This window comes from Cryptomeria japonica, chromosome 1, assembly GCF_030272615.1.
Source record: "Cryptomeria japonica chromosome 1, Sugi_1.0, whole genome shotgun sequence".
In the NCBI taxonomy this organism is placed as follows: Eukaryota; Viridiplantae; Streptophyta; class Pinopsida; order Cupressales; family Cupressaceae; genus Cryptomeria; species Cryptomeria japonica.
The window spans coordinates 716,714,004-716,737,528 of NC_081405.1; the positions used below are offsets into that span (position 1 = coordinate 716,714,004).

The 23,525-nt window shown below is 35.2% G+C and overlaps 1 protein-coding gene across 2 annotated transcripts in view; it reads left to right on the forward strand.

The window, feature by feature from the left end:
- LOC131056779 (protein MOR1) overlaps positions 1–23,267 on the forward strand; it is a 48,369-nt gene extending 25,102 nt beyond the window's left edge. Inside the window, exons 16-54 of one of the 2 annotated variants that reach the window (XM_057991043.2) lie at positions 465–536; positions 665–760; positions 892–997; positions 1,823–1,935; positions 2,064–2,151; positions 2,349–2,449; positions 2,566–2,673; positions 2,789–2,894; positions 2,991–3,070; positions 3,172–3,321; positions 3,434–3,509; positions 3,725–3,849; positions 3,950–4,060; positions 4,145–4,294; positions 4,423–4,497; positions 4,610–4,691; positions 4,774–4,904; positions 4,980–5,081; positions 5,163–5,237; positions 5,321–5,416; positions 5,553–5,654; positions 5,744–5,845; positions 5,952–6,134; positions 6,248–6,359; positions 17,816–17,892; positions 17,979–18,058; positions 19,375–19,437; positions 19,649–19,751; positions 19,978–20,100; positions 20,202–20,279; positions 20,396–20,554; positions 20,641–20,799; positions 20,889–20,986; positions 21,154–21,310; positions 21,547–21,663; positions 21,825–21,920; positions 22,091–22,162; positions 22,266–22,557; positions 22,656–23,267. In XM_057991043.2, coding sequence (XP_057847026.2) covers positions 465–536; positions 665–760; positions 892–997; positions 1,823–1,935; positions 2,064–2,151; positions 2,349–2,449; positions 2,566–2,673; positions 2,789–2,894; positions 2,991–3,070; positions 3,172–3,321; positions 3,434–3,509; positions 3,725–3,849; positions 3,950–4,060; positions 4,145–4,294; positions 4,423–4,497; positions 4,610–4,691; positions 4,774–4,904; positions 4,980–5,081; positions 5,163–5,237; positions 5,321–5,416; positions 5,553–5,654; positions 5,744–5,845; positions 5,952–6,134; positions 6,248–6,359; positions 17,816–17,892; positions 17,979–18,058; positions 19,375–19,437; positions 19,649–19,751; positions 19,978–20,100; positions 20,202–20,279; positions 20,396–20,554; positions 20,641–20,799; positions 20,889–20,986; positions 21,154–21,310; positions 21,547–21,663; positions 21,825–21,920; positions 22,091–22,162; positions 22,266–22,557; positions 22,656–22,936 — 4,497 coding nt within the window. In that variant the 3' untranslated portion in view covers positions 22,937–23,267. Of the gene's footprint in view, positions 1–464; positions 537–664; positions 761–891; positions 998–1,822; positions 1,936–2,063; positions 2,152–2,348; positions 2,450–2,565; positions 2,674–2,788; positions 2,895–2,990; positions 3,071–3,171; positions 3,322–3,433; positions 3,510–3,724; positions 3,850–3,949; positions 4,061–4,144; positions 4,295–4,422; positions 4,498–4,609; positions 4,692–4,773; positions 4,905–4,979; positions 5,082–5,162; positions 5,238–5,320; positions 5,417–5,552; positions 5,655–5,743; positions 5,846–5,951; positions 6,135–6,247; positions 6,360–17,815; positions 17,893–17,978; positions 18,059–19,374; positions 19,438–19,612; positions 19,752–19,977; positions 20,101–20,201; positions 20,280–20,395; positions 20,555–20,640; positions 20,800–20,888; positions 20,987–21,153; positions 21,311–21,546; positions 21,664–21,824; positions 21,921–22,090; positions 22,163–22,265; positions 22,558–22,655 lie in introns of both variants that reach the window. The other variant, XM_057991042.2, reaches the window with a different exon arrangement.
- Positions 23,268–23,525: the final 258 nt, after the last annotated feature.

Genomic DNA, 23,525 nt, shown 5'->3' on the forward strand with positions numbered 1-23,525 from the left:
TTCTAGCTGTACTGATATAATCGTGCAAATTAGATTGCACTGTGACAACACACTGCAATCTAGGAAAAACGAAAGCTGGTAACATTTTGATTGCGGACTTTCTTTGTGACCAGGAATTTTAATTCCTTTTAGGAAAATGTATTTAATGTTTTTCAGAATCTTAAGGAGAATAAAGGAGGTTATGATGGCTGTAGTCAGTAGTATTGCAAATATTGGATATATCAATATCTGCAAGGTTTTCCAGTTTATAAAAATGTGACTTCTAGATAATGCAATGCTGCAGATTAGATCACAATGTCAAAAGATACGATAAAAGAAGATAAAAGAGATTCTGATATGTTGATTGGAACAATTAATTATTTAGAATAAATAAGATTTTCCCTTAATCGACATGTCATTAATGTATATATCATCAAAACAAGTACCCTAGGAGATATAATTCAATCCTAATATCTGTTATGTAGGCTGGTGAGAATGGCTTTGCCAAGAAATCTGCTGCGAGCATGCTAAGTGGGAAGAGGCCTCTGCAACCTAGTGTAAGTTGTTATTGTTATAATTTTTTTTTTCTCTTTCAATTATATTTTCCTATGTTTCTGTTTCAATTGTATTTTGTTCAAAGTTTAAATTGCATCCTCACTATGATTTGAATGCAACAAATATAAAGAAAGCTGTGCCAGGACGGTCAGGTGCAGGGAAAAAGACTGATGGGAATGGTCAAAACAAGGCTATTACTGAAGTTGAGATGCCTGAGGACATTGAGGTATTTTGCAGAAAGGGTTCAAATTTTAGTAAAGTTATCAGATGATCGGTCCTAGTGAATGTTGGCTGATTAATTACCATTAGCTGAAATTGTATTTACGATGTTATTCTGTTCATTTTCATCTGTTACAGCCAGGGGATATGAGTTTGGAGGAGATTGAAGGAAGAGTAGGTTCTCTTTTTCAAGCTGATGTACTTCCAAATTTGAAGAGTACAGTTTGGAAGGAACGCCTTGAAGGTTTGGCTCTATAGAATTAACATTATTATTATTTTTTGAGTTTTAAGATGTGAGTTTTGTTACTTATAGGGCTTGCTCACAAGTAGAATAAACAAAAAATATAAGACAAAGTGTAAAATGGCTAAACAGCCACAAAAAGAAACTTTGAAGAATTAACATTATTACAATGATCTGTGTCTTGCTGTAGATGTTGGAATCTGAGAGTATGCAAATTGCACAAATATTAAAAATCACAGGCTATTTAGTAATTCTATTAAACATGCTCAGAGAGATTACATTGATTTAGAATGGTCTTTTTAATACGCCTTCCATTCGCATGAATAACCAGTCAACCACCAAACCAATCAACCATTAATTACATTGCAACATATGAACCACAAACAAACAGAGCTTTTGGATCATTAGATCCAACAGTTATATTCTTTAGAAACTATGAATGCTGTAGAAAATAGTTAACTCCTATATATATCCAATTTACCTTTGTATTTCCAAAAGCATTAATCATCCATACTCTCTATGTAAAAGATATATGTTTTGGTTCTCCATCTTCTTGGCATGTTGATTGCTACTATAGCTGTTCTATCTTGTATTTGTTTTTGTTTAATCTTATATGGTTAACAATTTTATGTGCCATGCCTACTACCTTTAGACATTCTGGGGATGGCTGGAGCATAATTGTGATTATATTTTCACATTGTCAGCTTTTCGTAAAAATTGCATAGAAACTGTGCAAAATCTTCAGTGTTCTCTTCAAAAACTGTTTGTATTGTTTTTTCCAGAAATCATTTTCAATAGTTTATAGACTTGGATTTGTTTGATCCACAGCAATGACTTCTCTGAAGGAAACAGTAGAAGGCTTGAGTAATCTTGATCAAAAAGCTGAAATTTTGGTCCGGTTACTTTCTACACTTCCTGGATGGAATGAAAAGAATGTGCAGGTACAAGTCTACTCTTTAAAACAAAGTTTTTGGACATCTTTTCTGTTTATTATCTTGAAAGACTGTATTTTCCCAATAATTTGTTCTGTACTGTGAGTCAATTGTTTGTGAAACTATTACTGTTGCAGGTTCAACAGAAGGTTATTGAGGTTGTTACACACATAGCTTCAACCGTGTCAAAATTTCCAAAACGATGTGTAGTGTTGTGTATTTTAGGTAAGGTTTATAATTGATATTTGGTGGCTCTAAATAGTTTGCACTGTTTTTGTTTTTGTCTATATAATCTGTAGGCTGACATATTGTGTAGAGTGTCTTGAGATTGTACCTAGGTGCCATGGTTGTTCTTTAATTTAATTTTTCAAGTTAATGTAAGGATGCGGAAATCAAAGAAATGTGTATTTCTTGTTTGGTAGGTGTTTCTGAGAGGGTATGTGATATAAAAACGCGTGCCCAAGCTATGAAGTGTCTTACTGCTTTTTGTGAGGTGGTGGGTCCTAGCTTTGTGTTTGATCGAGTAAGTTGAGATTTCATTTTCTATTATAAAAGCCTATTGATTTTTCTGCTGCAAATTAAATATGATCTTAAAGTGCCTTTTGCTGGCCTATATTCTTGATTTTCCACAAATTGCAGCTTTTTAAGATCATGAAGGAGCACAAGAATCCTAAGGTAATGAGTGAAGGTTTACTGTGGATGGTCACAGCTGTGGAAGATTTTGGTACTTCACATATAAAACTCAAGGTGCTTATTTTTAATTGATGTTCTATCCATCGTTGAATGATTTGGTTATCTTGGTTTTTAAATTCTTTTCCTGGGCTTTTTCTGGTTGGCGTTATCATAGTCTGTAATGTTGCAGGATGTAATTGACTTCTGTAAGGATATTGGCTTGCAATCTAGTGTTGCAGCCACAAGAAACTCAACAATCAAGCTTATTGGCATTTTGCATAAATTTGTTGGACCAGGTACAGTGGTTGTATACTTTGAATTGCATCATTCATTTTTTTGTAGTAGGAACACTCTTTTTGTGATGAACTGAAATTTAATTTTTGTATGCACAGATATTAAGGGATTTCTGGCAGATGTAAAACCTGCACTTTTAAGTACCCTTGATGCTGAGTATGAGAAAAATCCATACGAGGTGACTGGCTAGTTCTTGATGATATTTGTATAATATATTTCTTATGTTTCAGCTTATATTAGGTGTCTTATTTATTATGTATTCAACACTACATTCAACAGGGACCTGCTGCAGCTCCAAAAAAAATTATAAAAGCTATAGATTCAGCTTCACTTTCTTGTGGGTCTGGCTCTGATGGCCTGCCACGTGAAGACATAAGTGGAAAGATTACATCTAATCTAATTAAGAATTTAGGATGTCCTGATTGGAAGGTATAATTCTCTAATACATGTATTGATAATTTTATTTTAGTTTATCGTTTTCACACAATTCATAGTTTGCAGAAAATAATTCAAGGATTTTCTTCTGCTTCTGTGTTATCAGGTTCGTCTAGAATCAATAGAATCAGTAAACAAAATTCTTGAAGAAGCAAACAAACGTATCCAGCCTACTGGAACTGGTATGTGTATTATTTCTGAATCATGGGTTATGTTTATAGCACCACTGTGGCTAAATACTAAATAGCTTTTTCTTCTATTGCAAAATGAAAAATATGCTGTATGCAGCTTTTTGATTTAGATTCAAAAAGGCTTTAGTGCTAGTAGTTGGGGTAATGGAACTATGTTTGTATGGAATGAGTAAACTGTAATGTGAGTGTCCTTTTGATTATTACAGTGGAATTATTTGGAGCATTGAGAGCCCGTTTGTTTGATTCAAACAAGAATTTGGTGATGACCACTCTAACTACCATAGGGAATGTTGCATCAGCAATGGGTCCTGCAGTTGAGAAGAGCAGCAAGGTTTATAATCACATATTTGATTGTCGATGCCTAAAGGCTGGATTTCACTATTAATTTAAATGTTTGTCTGATTCAGTCCTTGTTTGTTTGTAAAATGCAGGGTATCCTTTCAGATGTTCTTAAATGCCTTGGTGATAACAAGAAACTAATGCGAGAAAGTACTATCAAGGCATTGGACATGTGGGTTTCTGTTGTTCAAGTGGATAAAATGGTATGTTTTTTAGGTAAATGATGTTTTTTTAATAATTTCATTCTTATATGGCATGATATATTTCAACCATCTCATTTATGGCAGGTTCCGTACATAGCTTCAGCATTGTCAGATGTCAAACTTGGTGCTGATGGCCGTAAAGATCTTTTGGACTGGTTAACAAGGCAACTTACAAAACTTAGTGACCAACCTGACCTTATTCAACTTCTGAAGCCTACAGCATCTGCACTTCTGGTGTGATTCTTAATTTGGTTACAATTTACTGTTCACACATATCCATTGCTTACTCTTCTTAAGTGCAATGCCTTCGACAAAAGTTTTATTGTAGTATTATGCTTATTCAGATTATTTGTACTATTCAGGATAAATCTGCAGATGTCCGGAAGGCTGCAGAGGCTTGTATTTCTGAATTAATTCGAGCTTGTGGACAAGAAATGGTGTGTTGCAGTTATCTCTTTTCAATAATGGACTTTAACAAGTTCCTTATTTTTTAGTTCCTGATTTTGGGCAGGGGGCTTAATTACTTACTGATTTTATATTTTGAGTCAGATAACCAAAAGCTTGAAGGATTTACAAGGCCCTGTACTGAGTGCTGTGCTTGAACGCCAGAGATCTGCAGGTGCACTACAAGGTATTGTTTAGATATTTAATTGCTTGCAAGTGCTCTTAGATTTGTTATTCATATCTAATATTTTTTTTTTTTGATTTTTTAGAGGTTCCCGAATCATCACGGGTAACTACATCAAATGTAGGGTCAAGGACGGGGAGTAAAATTGGGAAGCCAAGTGTGAATGTCAGTGGTGATCGCCCATCTTCACGACATGGGCAAAGAACTACAGGATCCGTAAGTCATTTTTTTCCCTTTGAGGAAGCTAAGTAGTTGCATTTAATATGCCTTGATGAGTATTTTTCTTTGCAGAAACCTGCTCAAGTAAAGGTTTCCAAACAGGCAGCTGCTGTAGCTGCTCAGGACCTTGCAGTACAGGGACAAGCTTTATTTAATCTGAAGGATTCAAACAAGGTTGGAATTTAGAAAAGAATTTGCTTATTCTTTTTGTTTGTACTAAAGACAATGACCTTGCTGACATTACAATAAATACAGGAAGATCGGGTGAGATTAATTCCCCGTAAGCACAAATTTGAAGAGCCACGCCCTGAGCAAATTCAAGAAATTGAGGTTTGTATAATCACTATGTATAATCGTCTACTTGGTGCATGACATCCTTTTCTAATGGGAGTTTTGACATTCTTTTGTTGTAGAATGATGTTATGAGGTATTTCAGAGAAGATTTACATCGAAGACTGTTGAGTCCTGACTTCAAGAAACAAATTGATGGCCTAGAATTACTGCAGAAGGTGGGGATGTGAAGCATTTCTGTAATATTTATATGAAACGATTAGCTAAGAAGATTCTGTCACATTTTTTGATAGGTCGGTAGACAAATTCTTTGGTATATATAATCAGATGTGGTTCAAAATTTCCTATTTATAGGTTATTCCTTCTCATGGAAGGGATATCATTGAGATAGTTGATATCCTTTTACGATGGACAGTTTTACGCTTCTGTGAGTCAAACACAACATGCTTGCTGAAGGTAGGACAGCTGGTATTTTGAATCTTGATGTTTGGAGAGTTACTGAAATTAAATGTCCACTCCTTATGTCTCTAGCTCTTTGATGCCAGGTTCTTGAGTTTCTTCCTGAATTATTTGAGGCATTGAAAAATGAAGGGTATACACTATCTGAGTCTGAAGCTAGCATTTTCCTTCCTTGCTTAATTGAGAAGGTACAAAATATCTTACATTATGCTCTTCTAGAATTTAGTTGTCAATCAATTAGAAGATCAAGAATTTTATTTCACACATTGAAATCATTTTCTGGGTTATTTGCAGTTAGGACATAACATTGAGAAAGTAAGGGAAAAGATGCGTGATTTAACAAAGCTTATGACATGTATATATCCCGCATCAAAACTTTTTACATTTATCTTGGAGGGTCTGCGATCAAAGAACAACAGAACTAGAATTGAATCTGTAGATCTCATTGGATTTATGTTAGATCGCTATGGAATTGAGGTATGGGGTTTATATTGGTTGCTTTGCTAAAACTAATTTTGTAACCAATTCAGTATTAAATGTGAAAACATGGTTATCTTTTCTGACATTTTGGGTTTGCATGTCTGTGACAGTTAGCTGGACCTTCAAAAGCTTTACAGGCTGTTGCTGCATTGACATCAGAACGTGATGGTGAAATCAGAAAGGCTGCACTAAATACATCAGCGACTGCATATAAGATTCTTGGTATTATTTTAGATGAAATATTTCCTTTGTCCAGTTACTTGGTTGATGCTTTTCAGGTTTGACATGTTATTTTTGAATATTTGGTTTAAGTCATCTCAAATTAAATTTCCTTTAGTTGATAGTCAAGCTATTAATCTGGGTTGTTTATACCTGTACAATGTTGTCATGAGAAAGCAAAAAGAAAAAACAGTAACTAAATACACAGTTACATTATTTGCCTACAAACAATATGAGGAATTTGTTGGATAGCCCAAGAAAGTTACTGTTGAACTATAAGAATTGCTTTGGGTAGGTGAATAAATCTCTAATCCCTTTAGACATGGACACAGAAGAGATACAGTATCGGATACTGATATTAATAAATATTGTTAATTAAAAATAGTAAAACTTGTTTAAATATAAACAATTTAATCAACAATAATAATTGAAACTTAAAAAAAGACACTTTTATAATTACTTTTTCAAATCTTGATTTTAAAATTTTAGTTACAAAAATATAACAAAGAAAAATAAATATAAAATTATAAATTATTAAATAATAAATTATAATAAAAAAATAAAATGAAAGTCCTAATGAAGAATAATTTCAAAACCACATTAAGTTGAGATGAAATCTATTTATCAAAAAATAAAAATAAAAATTATAATTTTTTTTTTTTCGATAAAAGGCCGAGGCCAAGAAATTTTATTAATCAATTTGAAATTTTACAATTCTCCACTCGTGCGGGCGCCGGTAGGAAAGAGTGGAGGTGAGAAAACCTCCGGCCTTGCTCGGGACCATAGTCCAGCAAATAACAATTTCAGATTTAATACTTCATCACCCCGGGCCAGGGTGGTCAGATGGGAGGGTGTTTTTATTTTCCCTACCCTAACAAGCCCAAAAAGTACAGATTTTAATAATCAGATAATTACTTTCCACAACTTCTAGCGGTTTGGTGCTGAAGATGATCTTTGGTTGTCAATAGTGTCCCCTAAATTCCCCGAGATGTGCCTATTTGGCTTGCATTGTTAATTTCTCAAACGCTTGGCAGATTTGTTAGTATCATCCAATCTATTATAGCAAGTAAAATTTTATCTATAATGCTAGACAATTATCACAATACCATTTCCTGTGAAACTTATCATTTAAGCAACAGAATTGAGTATCTAATGTCCAATTATGTTTAGGCCCGAACATGATTGTCTAATGACCAAAGCATCTCCAGTTTACCAACTCTTGTTTATGCTCCTGGATGTTGTCCTTAATAACGGATAAGATCCAGGCTACAATAACAAGAGTAAGTAGATGAGATCCAATCATACCGGCCTCCCCATTTCCTGTAAATTTATAGCAGAGAGGATGGCTGAATGAATGATTATTCGAATTTGCATGTTAGCCACATAAAGTCCTCCGTCTCAAGACATGACAGGGGGATGGCCCAATATAGAAAAATTTCAACAAATGGCACAAGAGTGCTACAGCCATTATCTATTATTCTTAATAAATCAAAATTACCCATTCTGAAATGATCACCACCAGTATGAATGAATACCAATAAATGCATGCATCCAGATGTCTGCAAATATCTAGAGTATCTATTCAGATTGCTAGGTATTCGAACCAAAATGCTAGTATATTTCTATATAAATAGATATTCCTTCATACTCATTAAGTCGCAGTGCTTTTTACGATTAATATCCAACTAATTTAGTGTCCTGTATGTCTTTTAAGATTCATAGTACTTGGCTGTCTATACTCTGGTTTCTGTAAACTAAAGATTAACCCAGTTCTACTTAGAGATAGTTATCTACTATGTCCCAATTTTTACCAAGTTTTTAGTTACAACATTATCACATGCAAAAATTCTTTCTAATTGTTTTCAAAAAAGCTCACAAGCACACCCAGAAAACCGAACCAAATCATTCCGACCCAGAGGACGAGGAAGAAGCATTCTCATCTTCGAGAACTAGATCCTCTGCTTTGAGGAAGTCCTCAAACCAAGTGGGTTTTGGAGGGTGTCACACATGAAATAAGTAGAGCAGAAAGTTGACATTTCTGTTTATTACCTCAAGCCTATCTTCGGAGAAAGGCACACCATCTGTGGATATGATAGGGAAACGAGGAACCGGTCTGTTATTTCGAATGAGAATATCATAATTCCGCGGCCGAGGGATAGTCCATTCATTGTCAATATTGACTAAGACCCGCTCCAGATCACCCAAGATAGAGGCCATGAAGACCTCTCTACACAGGGCACTTGTATCTTCACGATTTTTGGTAGAGCTAACAGCCACAACGAGAAACATGGCGGCCACATCCGTGTTAGCCCTGGTTCTATCTAAGTTTGAGAGAAAATCTGGACCCAGGATATTCTCAACCGTATCAATCACTAAGGTGTGGGGAAGTCGCATGATGCGCTTGAGGCGTTCTTTGGTAATGGTCCCTTCAAAGGCCATTTGCCTTTTAGTGCTGCAAAGTTTAATCGGGGTATCCATCCTTTGTTTATCCTCAATTACAGAGCGATGAATTATTACAAAACTTCTTCTATTAATTCTGGAGCTTAATTAATATCCTAGTGAGTTAATGATGTGAAGGAGCTAAATTTGTTTATTCTTTCTAAAAAACATGCCTGCCTTAACCCACTTTGGATGGGTCTTATTGGATACGAAATGGCGCATGTCCTTGAATGATGCGCCATCAGTGTTAAAATCGTGTTGAGGAGCCGTAATTGATTTTGGCGGATGATCAAGGGAGTACGCCTCACACCAAAGCCCCGACATATCATAATTATCAGGATTTCGTGGGGATCATGCTAGCTATGATGAAGTGCTTCTATCTGTAGGCTTATTAATCTATAATTGCTTTGTTTTAGATATGAGCATCACCGCCCACTAAGTTAGTGATCGGCCACTGTTTTAAGCTTTAAGGACATATAAGCCTCTGGACATTTATTTCCAGTTTGTGTTTTAATATAAACGCGGGATAGGCTAATCTCCGGTCACAATCATTATTCGAAATGACAACATGTATCTCGTGTCATTTTAATTATTGATAATTCAAGTTAACTTTTTGTTAATTATTAAGATCTAATTCATATCTTAAAAAGTCACTTGATGTCGTTTTCTCCTTTAATGGAAATTGTAAATAATAAGATCAATGCTTCAGAATTAATAAATTCTACAAGAGAGTGAGCTAGGTTATAAGGTTATAAGACCGTATATATATAAATGCATATATATGGATATGCAAGTATATATCAATATATGTATTCCATTTGTATATAAATATATATATCTCTATATATATATATATATTTGTGTGTATATATAGGTATATACAAAGATATATAAGAAGACAAAGATATATAGATATATAAGAAGACAAAGATATATATATATATATATATACACAGGATATAAATATCTATATGTATATATATAAATTTGTCTATATATATATATCAAAGATCTGCCAAATATATATATATATATATATCTATTTGGATATATATAAGTACATATGTATATATCTATAAATATATAAATATATGTATAAATATTTATACATTTGTATATATATATGTGTATCTGTAACTATAAATCAATATCTGTCCAATTTATATAAAAAATATATTTATTTATATATCCATGGGTATCTCTGTATATCTATAGATTGAATAAGTCTAAGTAAATATGGAAACATATCTATATGCATATATGTCTATGCCTTATCCATAAGCTTATAGATATGTTTTCAAATATTTGTTTATCCAACTTGCTCCTTATCAGTAGAGTCTGAAATATTAACCGTTGTCTTAGTTATCCCATCTGCCCCTAAATTGGCTAGAGCATCAGCTGTCGAGTTTGCCTCTCTGTATATGTGGTTGATGTGAAATTTGTGAAATTATTGAGTAATTCCAATGCTTTATCAAGAATACCTCTAAGTTTCCAATTAGGCAATCATTTGCTCCTAATTGCATTGATTATTATTGCCGAGTCACCTTCAATTTCTAATTTATGTATCCTTAGTTCTGTGCACATATTTAGTCCTTCTATGAGGCTTAGTAGTTCAGCGGTATTGTTGGTGGTCTGTCCTAAATGAATGGATTTAGATCCAATACACTTTCCCTTATCTGAATGGATAATGCATCCTGCCCCTGCAATTCCAGGGTTTCCTCTGGATGCTCCATCAAAATTTAATTTAAACCATCTAGGCTTTGGAGGTTGCCATTTGCATGTTCTTCTTATCTCTTCTTTGTCTGTTCCCGTTTTTCCAATAAAAGGAGGGATTTTTATTATGAGTTTTTCTATTTGCATTTCCTTTTCTTGAAATATTCTCCTATTTCTTTCTTTCTAGATCTCCCATATTACTATGGATGGGCTGCAGATCCATAAATTATGAAATAGACTGTTTTTCATGATAATTGGCCAGTATGAACACCATTCTATCAAGGAGTAGCTAATAGCTCCCGACCATCCTAGCTGTGCCATTAACCAATACCAGCATTTTTTGGTATATTTGCATGTCATGAAAATATGGTCACTCGTTTCCTCATCTTCCCTACATAATAGACAGATTGATGGTCCTTCATATCCCCTACGTCTGAAGTGATCGGCTGTAAGTACTTTCCTTTGAATTGCCGCCCAAGCAAAGAAGCCTGCCTTTGGAAGACACAATTTATTCCAGCAGAGTTTGACAGGAATGTGATCTTTGCTGACTTTTGCCTTATTATATATGCTCCTGAAGCCATCTCTGTAGTTATATTGCCCGTCCTTGGATTTTGACCATAATAAATAATCATCCCCTTCTCTAAAGGAAATCAGTCTGTGATTAAGTATCTTTTGCAATTCTTGGAATTTGATTTCAGGCATAAATGGACGCATGTTTTTCCATTTCCATCCAAATACCGATTTTGGTTCAGGAATTATGTAATCCTTTACATAATTCCCCCAAAGGTTCTTTATTTGATGCTTGATGTTGGATGTATCCATCAATACATCTATTGGAGGTTGGTCCCCCCAGGAATCTTCCCAAAACAATGCTGATTTGCCATTGTGGATGTCCCAAGCCAGATGGTTTATTATTATGGGGCGACAATCTTTTATAAAATTCCAGATTTTGGAACCCTTCTGCAAGTGTTTTTCCCTGAATATTGCCTCCTTATGGTTGTTTGCCAGATACTTATTTCTTAGGATTCTAGCCCATTTGGTATCGGATGAGACATATGTCCTCGAGATTAATTTTGCCCCTAAGGCCTTGTTCTGCCATATTAGATTCCTTATACCCGTGCCCCCATCACTTTTGACTCTGCAAATTTTATCCCAGGATATCAATTTTATTTTGTTTTTGTCTTCTGTGCCCTGCCAATAAAAATTTCTGATAATTTGGGATATGTTCTTATGTACTCCTATTGATATAGGGATGCAAGATAGAAGGTAAATGGATATTGCCGATAAGATTGATTTAATCAATGTTAATCGGCCTGCCGCTGTCAGCCAAAGGCCTTTCCAAGACGAGAGTCTTTTCTTGATATGTTCAATGAGATGGTCCCAAAGCTAGCTGGATCTTGTTCCTTTGTCTATTGGTATTCCTAAATATGTGCATGGTAATTGTCCAATTCTATACTCGAGCCAGCTAGCTATTTTATTTTCCTCTTGTATATACTATAGACATATTAAAGCAAAAAATTTCTGATTTTTGGTTATTTACTAATTCACCCGACGCTTTTCCATATGCGAGTAGGATTCTCTTGATTTCCTTGGCCTCTTTGAGTCTGCCCTTCCCTAATATCATTGTATCATCTGCAAATTGCTGATGTGTACAGGGTTCTACCCTTGTGGTTATTTGTATACCTTGCAGCCTACCTCCTAATCTTGACGCATTAAAAGCTCTTCCTAAGGCTTCGGACATTATAATAAATAGGAAGGGGGAGAGCGGATCCCCCTGTCTCAGACCCCTTGTTGCTTCGAAATATCTTTCCGGTTTTTCGTTTATCAATACCGAGTAACTGGGACTTGAGATACATCTATATACCCAATTAATCCATTGACTATTAAAGCTGAAGGCTTTCATGCAGCTACATAGGAAGTACCAATCTACTTTATCATATGCTTTCTTGATATCAAGTTTTATTAGCATATTTGGTTGTCTTTGATTTTGTATGGAATGAATAGCCTCTTGGACAATAATTATCCCATCCAAGATTGATCTGTTAGGAACAAACCCTATTTGTTCTTCAAAAATGATAACTGGTAGGAGCTTTTTTAATCTATTGGCCATGACTTTAGTTAATAATTTATATGTCATGTTGCATAAAGATATGGGTCTGAATTCTTCCCATTTTGAAGGGTTTTCTTTTTTAGGTAGAAGTGCTAAGAATGTGTTGTTTATCTCCTTCGGAAAATTGCCTGCATTTCTAGCGGCTTCTAAGGCATCTGACACTTCATCACCTATAATATGCCAACATTTCTGGTAGAAGCCAGCAAGGTATCCATTTGGTCCAGGGGCCTTGTCCCTTGAAAATTGTGACAGAGCCTGTTTTACTTCTTCCTTAGTGATTTTGGCATTTAGCATCTTATTGTCCTCTTTTGATAGTAGTTTAGGAATGTTTTTAATCAAATCCTGATTGTGTGGGAGGTCCGAGTATTCCCAATTATTCAACATGTTTCTAAAGTATTGGATTGCATGATCCCCTTTAAAGAAGAACCTGTCCAGTATTTCGGAGATGTTGGAGAAACCGGATCTCCCGTTATTCCATGTGTGTGATCCCCTGTCAGTTTTTATTTCTAAAAGATAGTTATTATTTATCCATTCCAAAAAATCTTTTTGAGGTTGCGTCATGATTTTTGATCCTCCACGTTTCTCAGATTGGTGGAGAATGGTGTTGAAGTCTCCACCTATAATGTAGTGTGGTGCCTTCTGATTTGTTAAAAAATGATCAATTTCTAGCCATACTGACTTTTTCTTCTCCGTAGTTATCGGGCCATAGACATTTATGATGATAAATTCTGCATCTCTATCAAGTGCTTTTATTTTGCCCGCCATCCAGTGTTGCATCTTGACATATCCTGAAAATGTTATTTTGTTTTTCTTCCACAATAATGCCAGTCCTCCTGATGCTAGTCTTCCTTGTTTAATTTAGTTTCTTGTAACATGACTATATCCATATCAGATCTTTTTAAGCTACGCTTAATCAAGCGCTGCTTACTAGGGGCGCCCAGTCCCCTTACATTCCAAGTCAATATTTTTATTCCAGCCTAGGGACTGGTGGGCTCTTTCCTGGACCAAATAGGGTTGTTATTTTGGTCTGCCCCTCCGCCTGCCCATCCAATTTCATTTTGTCTAAAAAAGACTTTCGACCTCTCTTATTGTTACTGGGTTTGCCACAGTCTGGGTTCTCTTTGTTTCCTTCTAGCAGCATTGTACCCATGTTGGGTGAGTCCTCGAGATTAACATTTGATTCCCAGTTCCTTTCCTCTTCCTGCATGTTAATTAATTCTTTGATTATGAAGTTTCTTTCTTCTTCTTCATTCATCCCATTGACCACAGGAGAAGGGTTATCCATATTCTGAGTTTCAGGAACCACTTCTTCTTGTTCATTCATATTATTTATTTCCTGAGGAATGTCTGGGATGTGATCATAATCTTCCGAGGGGATATTATTTTCTGCTATCATGGCTTCGTCAACTATTTCTTCTGCAAATTTTCCCATTAGGTTGTCAATGACATCTCTCAATTCTTTTTGAATTTTGTCCTCATTAGGTGTTGCAGGCGCCTCGTTGTTGTGGCAGGTTTGATTGGATTATTTCTAAACTGGGTATTAGACGGTGTCCCTTGTTTATCCCCAATCTGTGATTCCGTAATGATAAAACCGCCAATGTCATTGTTGAATTGGATGTTAACCTTGTTATCAGGTTTCCTCAGTTTCCCTATTTTTTTATCCTGGGCTTTTCTAACATTAGGGTTTAGACCGTATATTTCCTTCAAAATCTCACCATTAAACCATTCGGGAATTAAATTATAATTCCCATCCATCGTGTTGATGGATATATTTCTTAAATTTTTAGTGCTTCTTTCTACATCTATTAGTATTTTAATGTCGGATTTGTCCGACCAGTTTTTTTTTAGGGCGACAAATTTACCTAAACTGTTGCCAATGTCAATAAGAATCTTGACATGCATTAGCTCTACAGGGAGGCTATGAATGATTATCCATCTAGATTCTGTGTTAAATTCGTGTCTATTCAAGTCGAATTTAGGTTTCCAATCTAGAAATTTAAAATTCGTTCCTTTGTAAAATACCTGTTCTCCCTCTAGTAATCTAGATTTTAACGATTCCTTAAAGCATTCAACAAAGATGAATTTATTGGTTAAGGATATTATACTTACCTGGCCGCGGAATGTTTCTCTCCACCAATTGGCTATTTCGGAAGAGGATTGCCCACTGCCTTCCCATTTTGCAAATAGTCCGTGCTTAGTACAATAATTTCTTAACTCTGTAACAGCATTTGGAGCCGAGATTTTGATGGGCTCTGGCCTAGGGTTTTTGGGTTTTGTGGATATCTGTTTTTTAACAGGGTTTTTCGGCCCCTTCCATGCTTTTTGCATTGCATGAGTGTTGATATTGCTATGAGGTGCGGGTTCTCCAATTCTGGACGGTTTTATTGAACCCTCTGCCTGGCATCTTCGAGGTCCGAGTTGCGACCAATCATATTCTGCCTTTGAACCTAATGGAACCCTGTTTGCTTTGGTAGCGAAGGAGGGGATTTGTGTGGTAATGGGGACTGCCCAAATATGGGCTATGTCCAGTGTGACCCTAGCCAGTCTCCTTTCTGCATTAATGGTTCTCCTGCTTCGAACCACTTGCCATGGTTGATCCTGCAGAGGGGGAGCCCTTCCAGAAGTCGATGGAACTGCACTATCGCATGCTTTGCTGTCTCTGTTTCTGTCATTCACTCTATCGAGAATTCGCAGAGCCATTTTAATTTTTTGTGAACACAATGTTGCAAAGTGCTAGTTACTTGAAAAGGAGTTGGAATGAAAAATGGAGTGTTAGCTACATGTGATGAGGGAAGTGTTGAACAGTTCATAGGAAATAAAATAAAAATTATAATTATTAAATATGTATAATAATATTAATGATTAAATAATAAATTATAATATAAAAAATTGAAAATCCTAACCAAGAATAATTTCAAAACCACATTAAGTTGAGATGAAATCTATTTATCAAAAATTAAAAATTATAATTATTAAATATGTATTATAATTTATGAGTAACTTTTTGAATACTGTGCATTCAGATTGATAATTGCATGTCTATATGTATTGCTTTTACTGTGGTGTCCTAAGTCTGCTAGAAATTTCTGTGAGAGTTGATTACAGAACCTTGTGCTTGAACAACTTATTCCAGATTCTTCATGTTGGATTGTGCTTGCAATTAATATTGTGTGTTTGTCAGTAGTTTGCTTGGTGCACAATCCTCAAATAATGAAGGATTTGGATATAAATGGAAATCTAGTGGACAACACAATAAATTGCAGAAACTTGATTTTTTATACTTTAAATACAATGAACTAAAGAAAAGGAAATAAACACTATAAACACACATGTTAGGGAAATGCAAATGAATCTTTATTGAAACGTGGAGTTGTTAACAAGATGGTTGCAATCTGAATGAAGATATGTGAAGCTATTTTAAAATTTTTAGCTAGAAATGTATAGTCAAAAATCAACAATGTGACATGCATTTCACATAAAATATAGTGGAGTTACATGGTTGATTGTCCCTCCTCATGGGTAATGATGCCTTGTGCAGAAATGATTATTTTGAAATTTTCTACTTTTTTCTCAAATATGTTGAAAATTCATTCTTGTTGAGTATGGATGGAATGCAATCAAATCAACATGTGCTTATGGCTAGTTGAGATGTTTCTCTTGCATACCCAAGACCAAAGTTCTTGGGTCTCATTTTTGTCTTAAGAGCTTCCAAAATTCCTTGATCATCTTTCCTAAAATCTTGATAAGTGCACCCTCTCTTATTTAGGTACACGTACCATGTACTGGCTTGTCCTTGCCTTTGCAGCAGGTTTGAAAATGAGTTAATTAATAATTGTTTTTGTGTGAAGATGAGAAATTTTGTATTTCAAATTCTTGATGTCAATTAGGGTTTAGAAAGTACTATCTTTGTTGTGGATCGGGAGGTACATTATTTGGTTCTTCATATAGTTTTGTAGACTTTGGTATATTGGATATTGCGTTATTCATTATATTAATAATAGTAAAGTTACTAAAATATTAATAGTATATATAATTAACAATGTGTTGGTCCCCAGATTTGTAGGTGTCAAAAATTGCAAAATTCATCCATGCCATTTTTTCTTTCATGGGGCTGTTTCAAAACTGCCAGCTACTGTATAGGAGTGGTGTTTTAATTGGAATGACAGTTCACCCAAGGGGCAGTTTTGAACAAAACGGAATTCGAAGCACAGTCCAATTCTTCTCTTTCCCATTTGAATTCCAGGACCTTCTAGTGCACAAGGACATTCCAACATATATAAGGGCTCAAGGAGGTTGGGTTGCATCACTGGAGGCTTGTGTGAATGTTGTAGTGAATTGAAGAGAACTCTGCCATAGGATATATGCATTTAATATTCATAATCGCACAGCATTCTATCCTTCAAGACAGTCATTTGGATTGAGTAAGCAGGACAGTAGTTTGAATTGGTGATTTAGTAGATTCTCTAAGCATTAACTTAGAAATTATGAATCATATTTCTACATCAAAATTTTAATTAAATAACAGTTTAATGATATGGGAATGGAAATCATCTGTATGAAATCTTCCATAAATAATTTTCCCATAATGTCACTGCACAACAGGATATTTGTTCTGTTGGTTACATAATTTATTGTCTGCAACTAGAAGATTGCTTTACAAATAGAGTTTTTCCAATACTTGATCCCCTTTTGGATACAGTTGATGCATAAAAATTCTGATGCCTCAGGACTACGACACATAAAATTGTAGCCCTGCAGGAATCCAATTCAAACATAAAATTGTATCTTAAAATTGGATTGAGCATAGCCATTTTTGGAGGGCGAAGAGGATGTGTGGCTAATGCTTTAGAGAACTGTAAGTATTACCATAGATATATTAAAATTTAGAAAGTGATAATCATTCACCATTGATTACATTTTAAATTTTAATTAATGACATGGCAATAGTGGAAATACTGATTTTTCCTTAGAACTTTTTCACCTCTCTCCATTGACGTATTCATAGAGCTAATACTATTTTACAACTTTTTTGATTATGCTTAGAAACTAGATAATCAAGCTATAAATATTTCTTAAATTTTCTCCTTACTGTTGATTATCCTAGAGGATGCAGTTATTTTATGATTTTGTTCCCTTTTTAATCATCATTTGTTTTGAAGAATTATAGCAGCAATTTTACAACATACTTTTCTGGCAGGCGAGGATATTTGGAGATTTGTTGGTAAACTCTCAGATGCTCAGAAAAGCATGCTGGATGACAAATTTAAATGGAAAGTATGTTGTTCTACAATCTGTTTTTCAGCTGAATCTTGTTTCAAAATCTTTGAATTTTTCTTCTCTAAAATGCTTTGTATTTTTAGGCTCGTGAAATGGAGAAGAGAAAGGAAGGAAAGCCTGGTGAGGCTAGAGCAGCTATGAGACGTTCTGTTAGAGACAATGGGTAATGATCCTAAACATTTTCAGGGCATATTTACTTTCATCTGTTGTTAAATGCTGTATGATAGAGGAATGTGCTTGTATCCCATATTTGAACAAGGCACCTGAAAAATCAGTTATACTGTAGATTATATCTAATTTGAATGCTCAATGACCCAGTTTTCTTTATTAATCTAATAATCTTACATCGAAATGCTTTGAATGCTTGGTTCAGAGACAAAATATGATCTAATCTTTAACTCAAATATCAAGCAGCTATAGTAATGAAGTATAAACAAATATGTATGTTTTTATCCTAAGTCACTAGGTTCAAATTCAAATTCGAAATCGACAGCCATGAAATTCGGATGAAATTCAACAAGGGAAAAATTTGAAAAAAAAAATTCTGATAAAATTCGCCTTATATAATTTTTTTTGTTTTTAAATATATGTATACTTCTAATAAATTATCAAAATAGCTTAACATTGCTAAAATCAATGTAATAAAATATATAATAAAATACATTATAATAAAAATCATTAAATCATCATAATAAAATATATACAAGTATTATAAGCTTTATTATAATGCTTGCATATATTTTTTTTTTATAATAATGAAAAAATCACTGTAATTAAATATTAAATTATAATTTTTTATTTTTTCTCTTAAAAATAATTATTACACTAAAAAATAAATTATAAAACTATAAAAATAAATCACGCTGAGTCGGGCAAAATAAAAATTATAAAACTATAAAATATTTCTTGTATCTATGGACTATTACTATCGAATGCAGCCAAAAAAAGGCGCCTTCCTGAACACACTGTCATTGGAGCTTGGTAAAGTGGAGTCGTGGCGACGTGGACTGTAGTGCAGGGCCCAGGCTGCAGCTATGGCCATCGACGGCAGTGACAGCAGCGTTCAGAACAGGCTCTGAGAATGATGGGAAGCCTTGCAGCAACGGGAACCCACAACGCACTGCAATTCTTCCAGCGACAGCGACCCAGCAGACAACGCACTGCAACTTCTTGCAGCGACGGCGACCCACGCACTGCAACTTAAAAATCCGCCGAATTTATGGCTGAATTTGAACGTATTTTTTAAAAAAGTTTGAAATTCGAAAAAAATCGAACTTCATTGTTGAAAATCGCCGATTTCTGTGACTTAGTTTTTATCTATTACTTATTTACATTATGTTAGACTCATCCCATCCCTAATATGATATGCATTCTTTGTTTACCAAGACTTTGTGTATGTAAGGAAATGACTTCTATATTTGAGTGTGGTAACTATTCTGGCTGTGGAACATATATTCAAATAGTATACCTGTTTTGCAGAATTGAGGCTGCAGAACAAAGTGGAGAGGTCCTACTGAAGCCTTCAAATGCACATATGCCAAGGTACACTAGTAATCATGGTTTGGAATCTGGATAATGAATAAAGTATATATTATTGTTGATGTTGTCTTATCAAGATTCAACTTCTAGTTTTCCGAGTGAAACTCATTGACCATATATTTTATTTGTTATCTTTGGAAACTTTCGTAATTAGAATTTATGATTTTTCATGTTACAGTGTAAGGGTTGATAGTATCCATTTTGAGTCTTCTAGGGAGTCTCACATGCTGACAGGCTCTCAAGCATTGCCATTGGCAGTGGGGCCAGCTGATTGGAATGAAGCACTCGATACAATTGCCTCTGGTTCACCAGAGCAGGTGTGATTCACATGATAATTTTTTTTTATGGTTTCACTGTTCTGCATATATACAGCATCATAGAAAGCATCATAGTAAATATGTTATTCTTGGATTGCTTGTGCAATGTATGTGATCTTATATTTCTATTGGTAGGATGCAGCGTTTGTCATTTGTAATGGGACTCAAATGTCTTGAAGAAATTGTATTACTTTTTCTTTTGAATCTATTTCATATACCCTTGCAGGCAGTTGAAGGCATGAAGCTTGTCTGTCATGAGTTGAGTCAAGCTGCCAATGATGAAGAGGGCACTGCAATGGATGATCTTGTAAGAGATTCAGACCGACTTGTATCGTGTCTGACAACAAAGGTAAAAAGTCTTCACTTCATTTAGTTCTTAGTTTTCTTTATCTTGTTTGCTAAGGATATTCTGTGTAGTCATTGATGGTAACTCTTGTGATTGCTTTGCAGGTAGCTAAGACATTCAATTTAAGTCTCTCTGGCGCATCTTCAAGATCATGTAAATATGTCTTGAATACTCTCATGCAGGTATTGAACATACTTGACTAATCAATTAGAAATGATTTTTGATATGCTAAGAAGAATCTCTTTTTCATTGAAATGGCTGGGGATGCCTTTTGCTGACTTTATAATTTCTTTTACAGACTTTCCAAATAAAGAAGCTTGCACATGCAGTAAAGGAAGGAACTCTTAATAGTCTCATTACTGAGCTTCTCCTGTGGCTTTTGGATGAAAGAGTTCCGTTAATGGATGATGGAAGTCAGCTGCTGAAAGCACTTAATGTTTTAATGCTGAAAATTTTGGTGAGAACAGTGAATTGAAAGACAGTGATTATTTCTTTCCTTATACTCATGTCAAAGCATCCTAATTCTTTTGATGTTGTCTGCAGGAAAATGCTGACCGAACTTCAGCTTTTGTAGTTTTAATTTATCTGTTGAAGCCTTTAGAACCTTCAAGGTGGCCTTCTCCAGCATCTGAAGAAGTGTCAATTCTCAGACATCAGAAATTCTCTGACCTAGTTGTAAAATGTCTCATCAAACTCACAAAAGTAAGTACAGCACAATTAAGTCTAAATGTAATTTGCAATCTGTGATCTCACGTGCTTCTTAATCTTTGAAATTCATATTGATTCTGCAGGTTCTCCAAAACACCATCTATGAGGTTGATCTTGACCGCCTTCTCCAGAGCATACACAATTATCTACAGGAACTTGGGATGGAAGAAATTCGGCGGAGGTATGTAATTTTGTTTAGTGTGTTTGGATGCTATTTTAATCTATTAGATATTTCACTCAGGATCTGTAATGGCAGAAGCTTGTGCTATGGTTGGAGCTCGATGCATGAAGCAATTATATTTTTCTTACATTCCATATAAAATCTGTGGTGCTATACTTATGTTGCAGAGCTGGAGCAGATGATAAACCATTGCGGATGGTTAAAACTGTATTGCATGAGTTAGTTAAGGTCCGTGGAACTGCAATCAAGGGCCATCTTTCTATGGTTCCAATTGACTTGGAACCCCAGCCTATTATTCTAGCCTACATTGATCTTAATCTTCAGGTAACATAGCTGCATTTGATTTGTAGTTTATCTTAATCTTCAGGTAACATAGCATACATTGATCTTAATCTTAATCTTAGTCAATTCAAGAGCAGGAGACTTAGAATTAGCAACCATACATCTGCAAAAAAATTAGAGTGAAAATATTAATGATATAAGCATACAATGCATATAATGAAGTTTTCAAATTTTTGTTTTGCACTTAATTTCTGTTTAAATTGCAATGTTTGGTATAGACTATGGCAGCAGCTAGGATGCTGACTCCTTCTGGACCAGTTGGTCAAAGTCACTGGGGAGACTCTGGTGCAAATAGCATGACTCCTGCAGCACATTCTGCAGATGCACAGTTGAAGGTGGTGCATCCCACACTATTGATCCCAGAAATTTATTAAGCATCCATGCAAAATGTAGCTTTGGTCTGTTTTCTTATAGTTTGTGTCTAAATCAATTAAATTCTTCAGTTCTGAAAAACTAATTGGTGTCTCCATATTGCATGTGTCCCCATATTCCACAGCAAGAGCTAGCTGCAGTTTTCAAAAAAATTGGAGACAAGCAGACTTGTACAATTGGCTTATATGAGCTCTACCGCATTACCCAGCTTTATCCACAGGTAAGCTTTGTCAGTATTTTTTTGTGGTATCCATCTGTTTGTGTTTTCATTAGTTCATTGAATCCTGAATATGCTTTTCTATAATGACTTTAAGATTAGTGAATGGATTGTTCAATTATAATGACATTTGTTTCTAAATAACTTGGCTTACAAGTCATTAGCTATTGCAGGTAGACATCTTCTCACAGCTTCAGAATGCAAGTGAAGCATTTCGAACATACATCAGAGATGGACTATCACAAGTATGAATGGTCACACTGATAACTTCACTGGAATACTTCTTTTGATTTGTGGATGCTTTTTGTTTTTTTGAACTTATTTCTTCTTGGTTTTTCTTCTATATAGGTAGAAAGAAATGCAGCAGCTGGGAGGACACACTCAAGTATGCCTATATCAACACCACCGCCAGTATCTTCTAATCTGTCTTCTCCAAAGCTTCCCCCTCCCTCTCCTCTTAATCCAAAATTCCAGCTAGCCAGGTTAGAGAATACACATTCCAACTTGCGTCCTTTTCCAGATAATGTTGACAGCAATGGTGGACCCCCATCAGGAACTCCAGATCAGTCAGATATAAAAAAGCTTCCCCATTTACGGTCCCGGGAAGAAAGAAATGAAAATAATGCCATGTCAGGAGGAGGTATTCTACTTTGAAATTTTTCTTTGATGCAGATGTTCTGTTCTTGGTCAAACATGTAGTGTTTGCTAAACTGATGTCTTGAGCAATGTGGTTTGAAGGTAATATGGCACCTCTTGGAACTTTGGATGCTATTAGAGAGAGAATGAAAAGTATACAGGCAGCAGCTGCTGCTGGTGTAAATGTTGAAAATGTACCACTGACGTCTTACTCAAATGGATCCCTGCCACCTTACTCTCGAGCTATTGTATCTCAACAAACAGAATCTCATTATCAAGAAATGCTCCCTCAGTCCGGGAGTGTTCCTCTGATGGACGAAAAAGCTTTGTCTGGTTTACAAGCTCGAATGGAAAGGCTTAAGAGTGGGGCAATTGAACATTGAAAAATCCAATGCAGGTTTTCTACTACAATCAAAATACACCAAGCACAAATATGTTATGAATGTTTCTTGTAAGAAGCCTTCAAAACCTTTTAATTGCTACTGTGGTCCTGGAAACGAGTTCTTTGCGGTGTGTATATGAAGCCATGGCACTTGAAAAATGTAAATACTAATTAATCAGATTTAAATGTCACTCTGTATTGGAGGGCATCTAGTACCGGCTCAATTTTTGAAGAGAGGGAGCACTAGGATTGGTGCTTGTTTGTAAGCTGAGTAATTTGATAGTCCCGTGTGTATACAATGCAATCTTTAGGTCAGCATTTTTTTATTACAATTCACCTGAGTTTGTATCAGAATTCACCTCAGGGCAGCATGTCTACAGGGTTGGGAAGGTTGTATACTAGAGATAACTGGCCAGGTTAGATCCTTATGGAAGATGGTAACAACTGAAAGTAGTAGGTATAGGAGTTAATGTTATCAGATTTCCACAATCCATGAGGTAAATGAGTTTCCAAACTAGCCTTTAAACCAGATGATGAAAAGGTTTCACAGTTCAACCAGAAGCAAAGTATCTAGCCTTTAAACTGTTTTG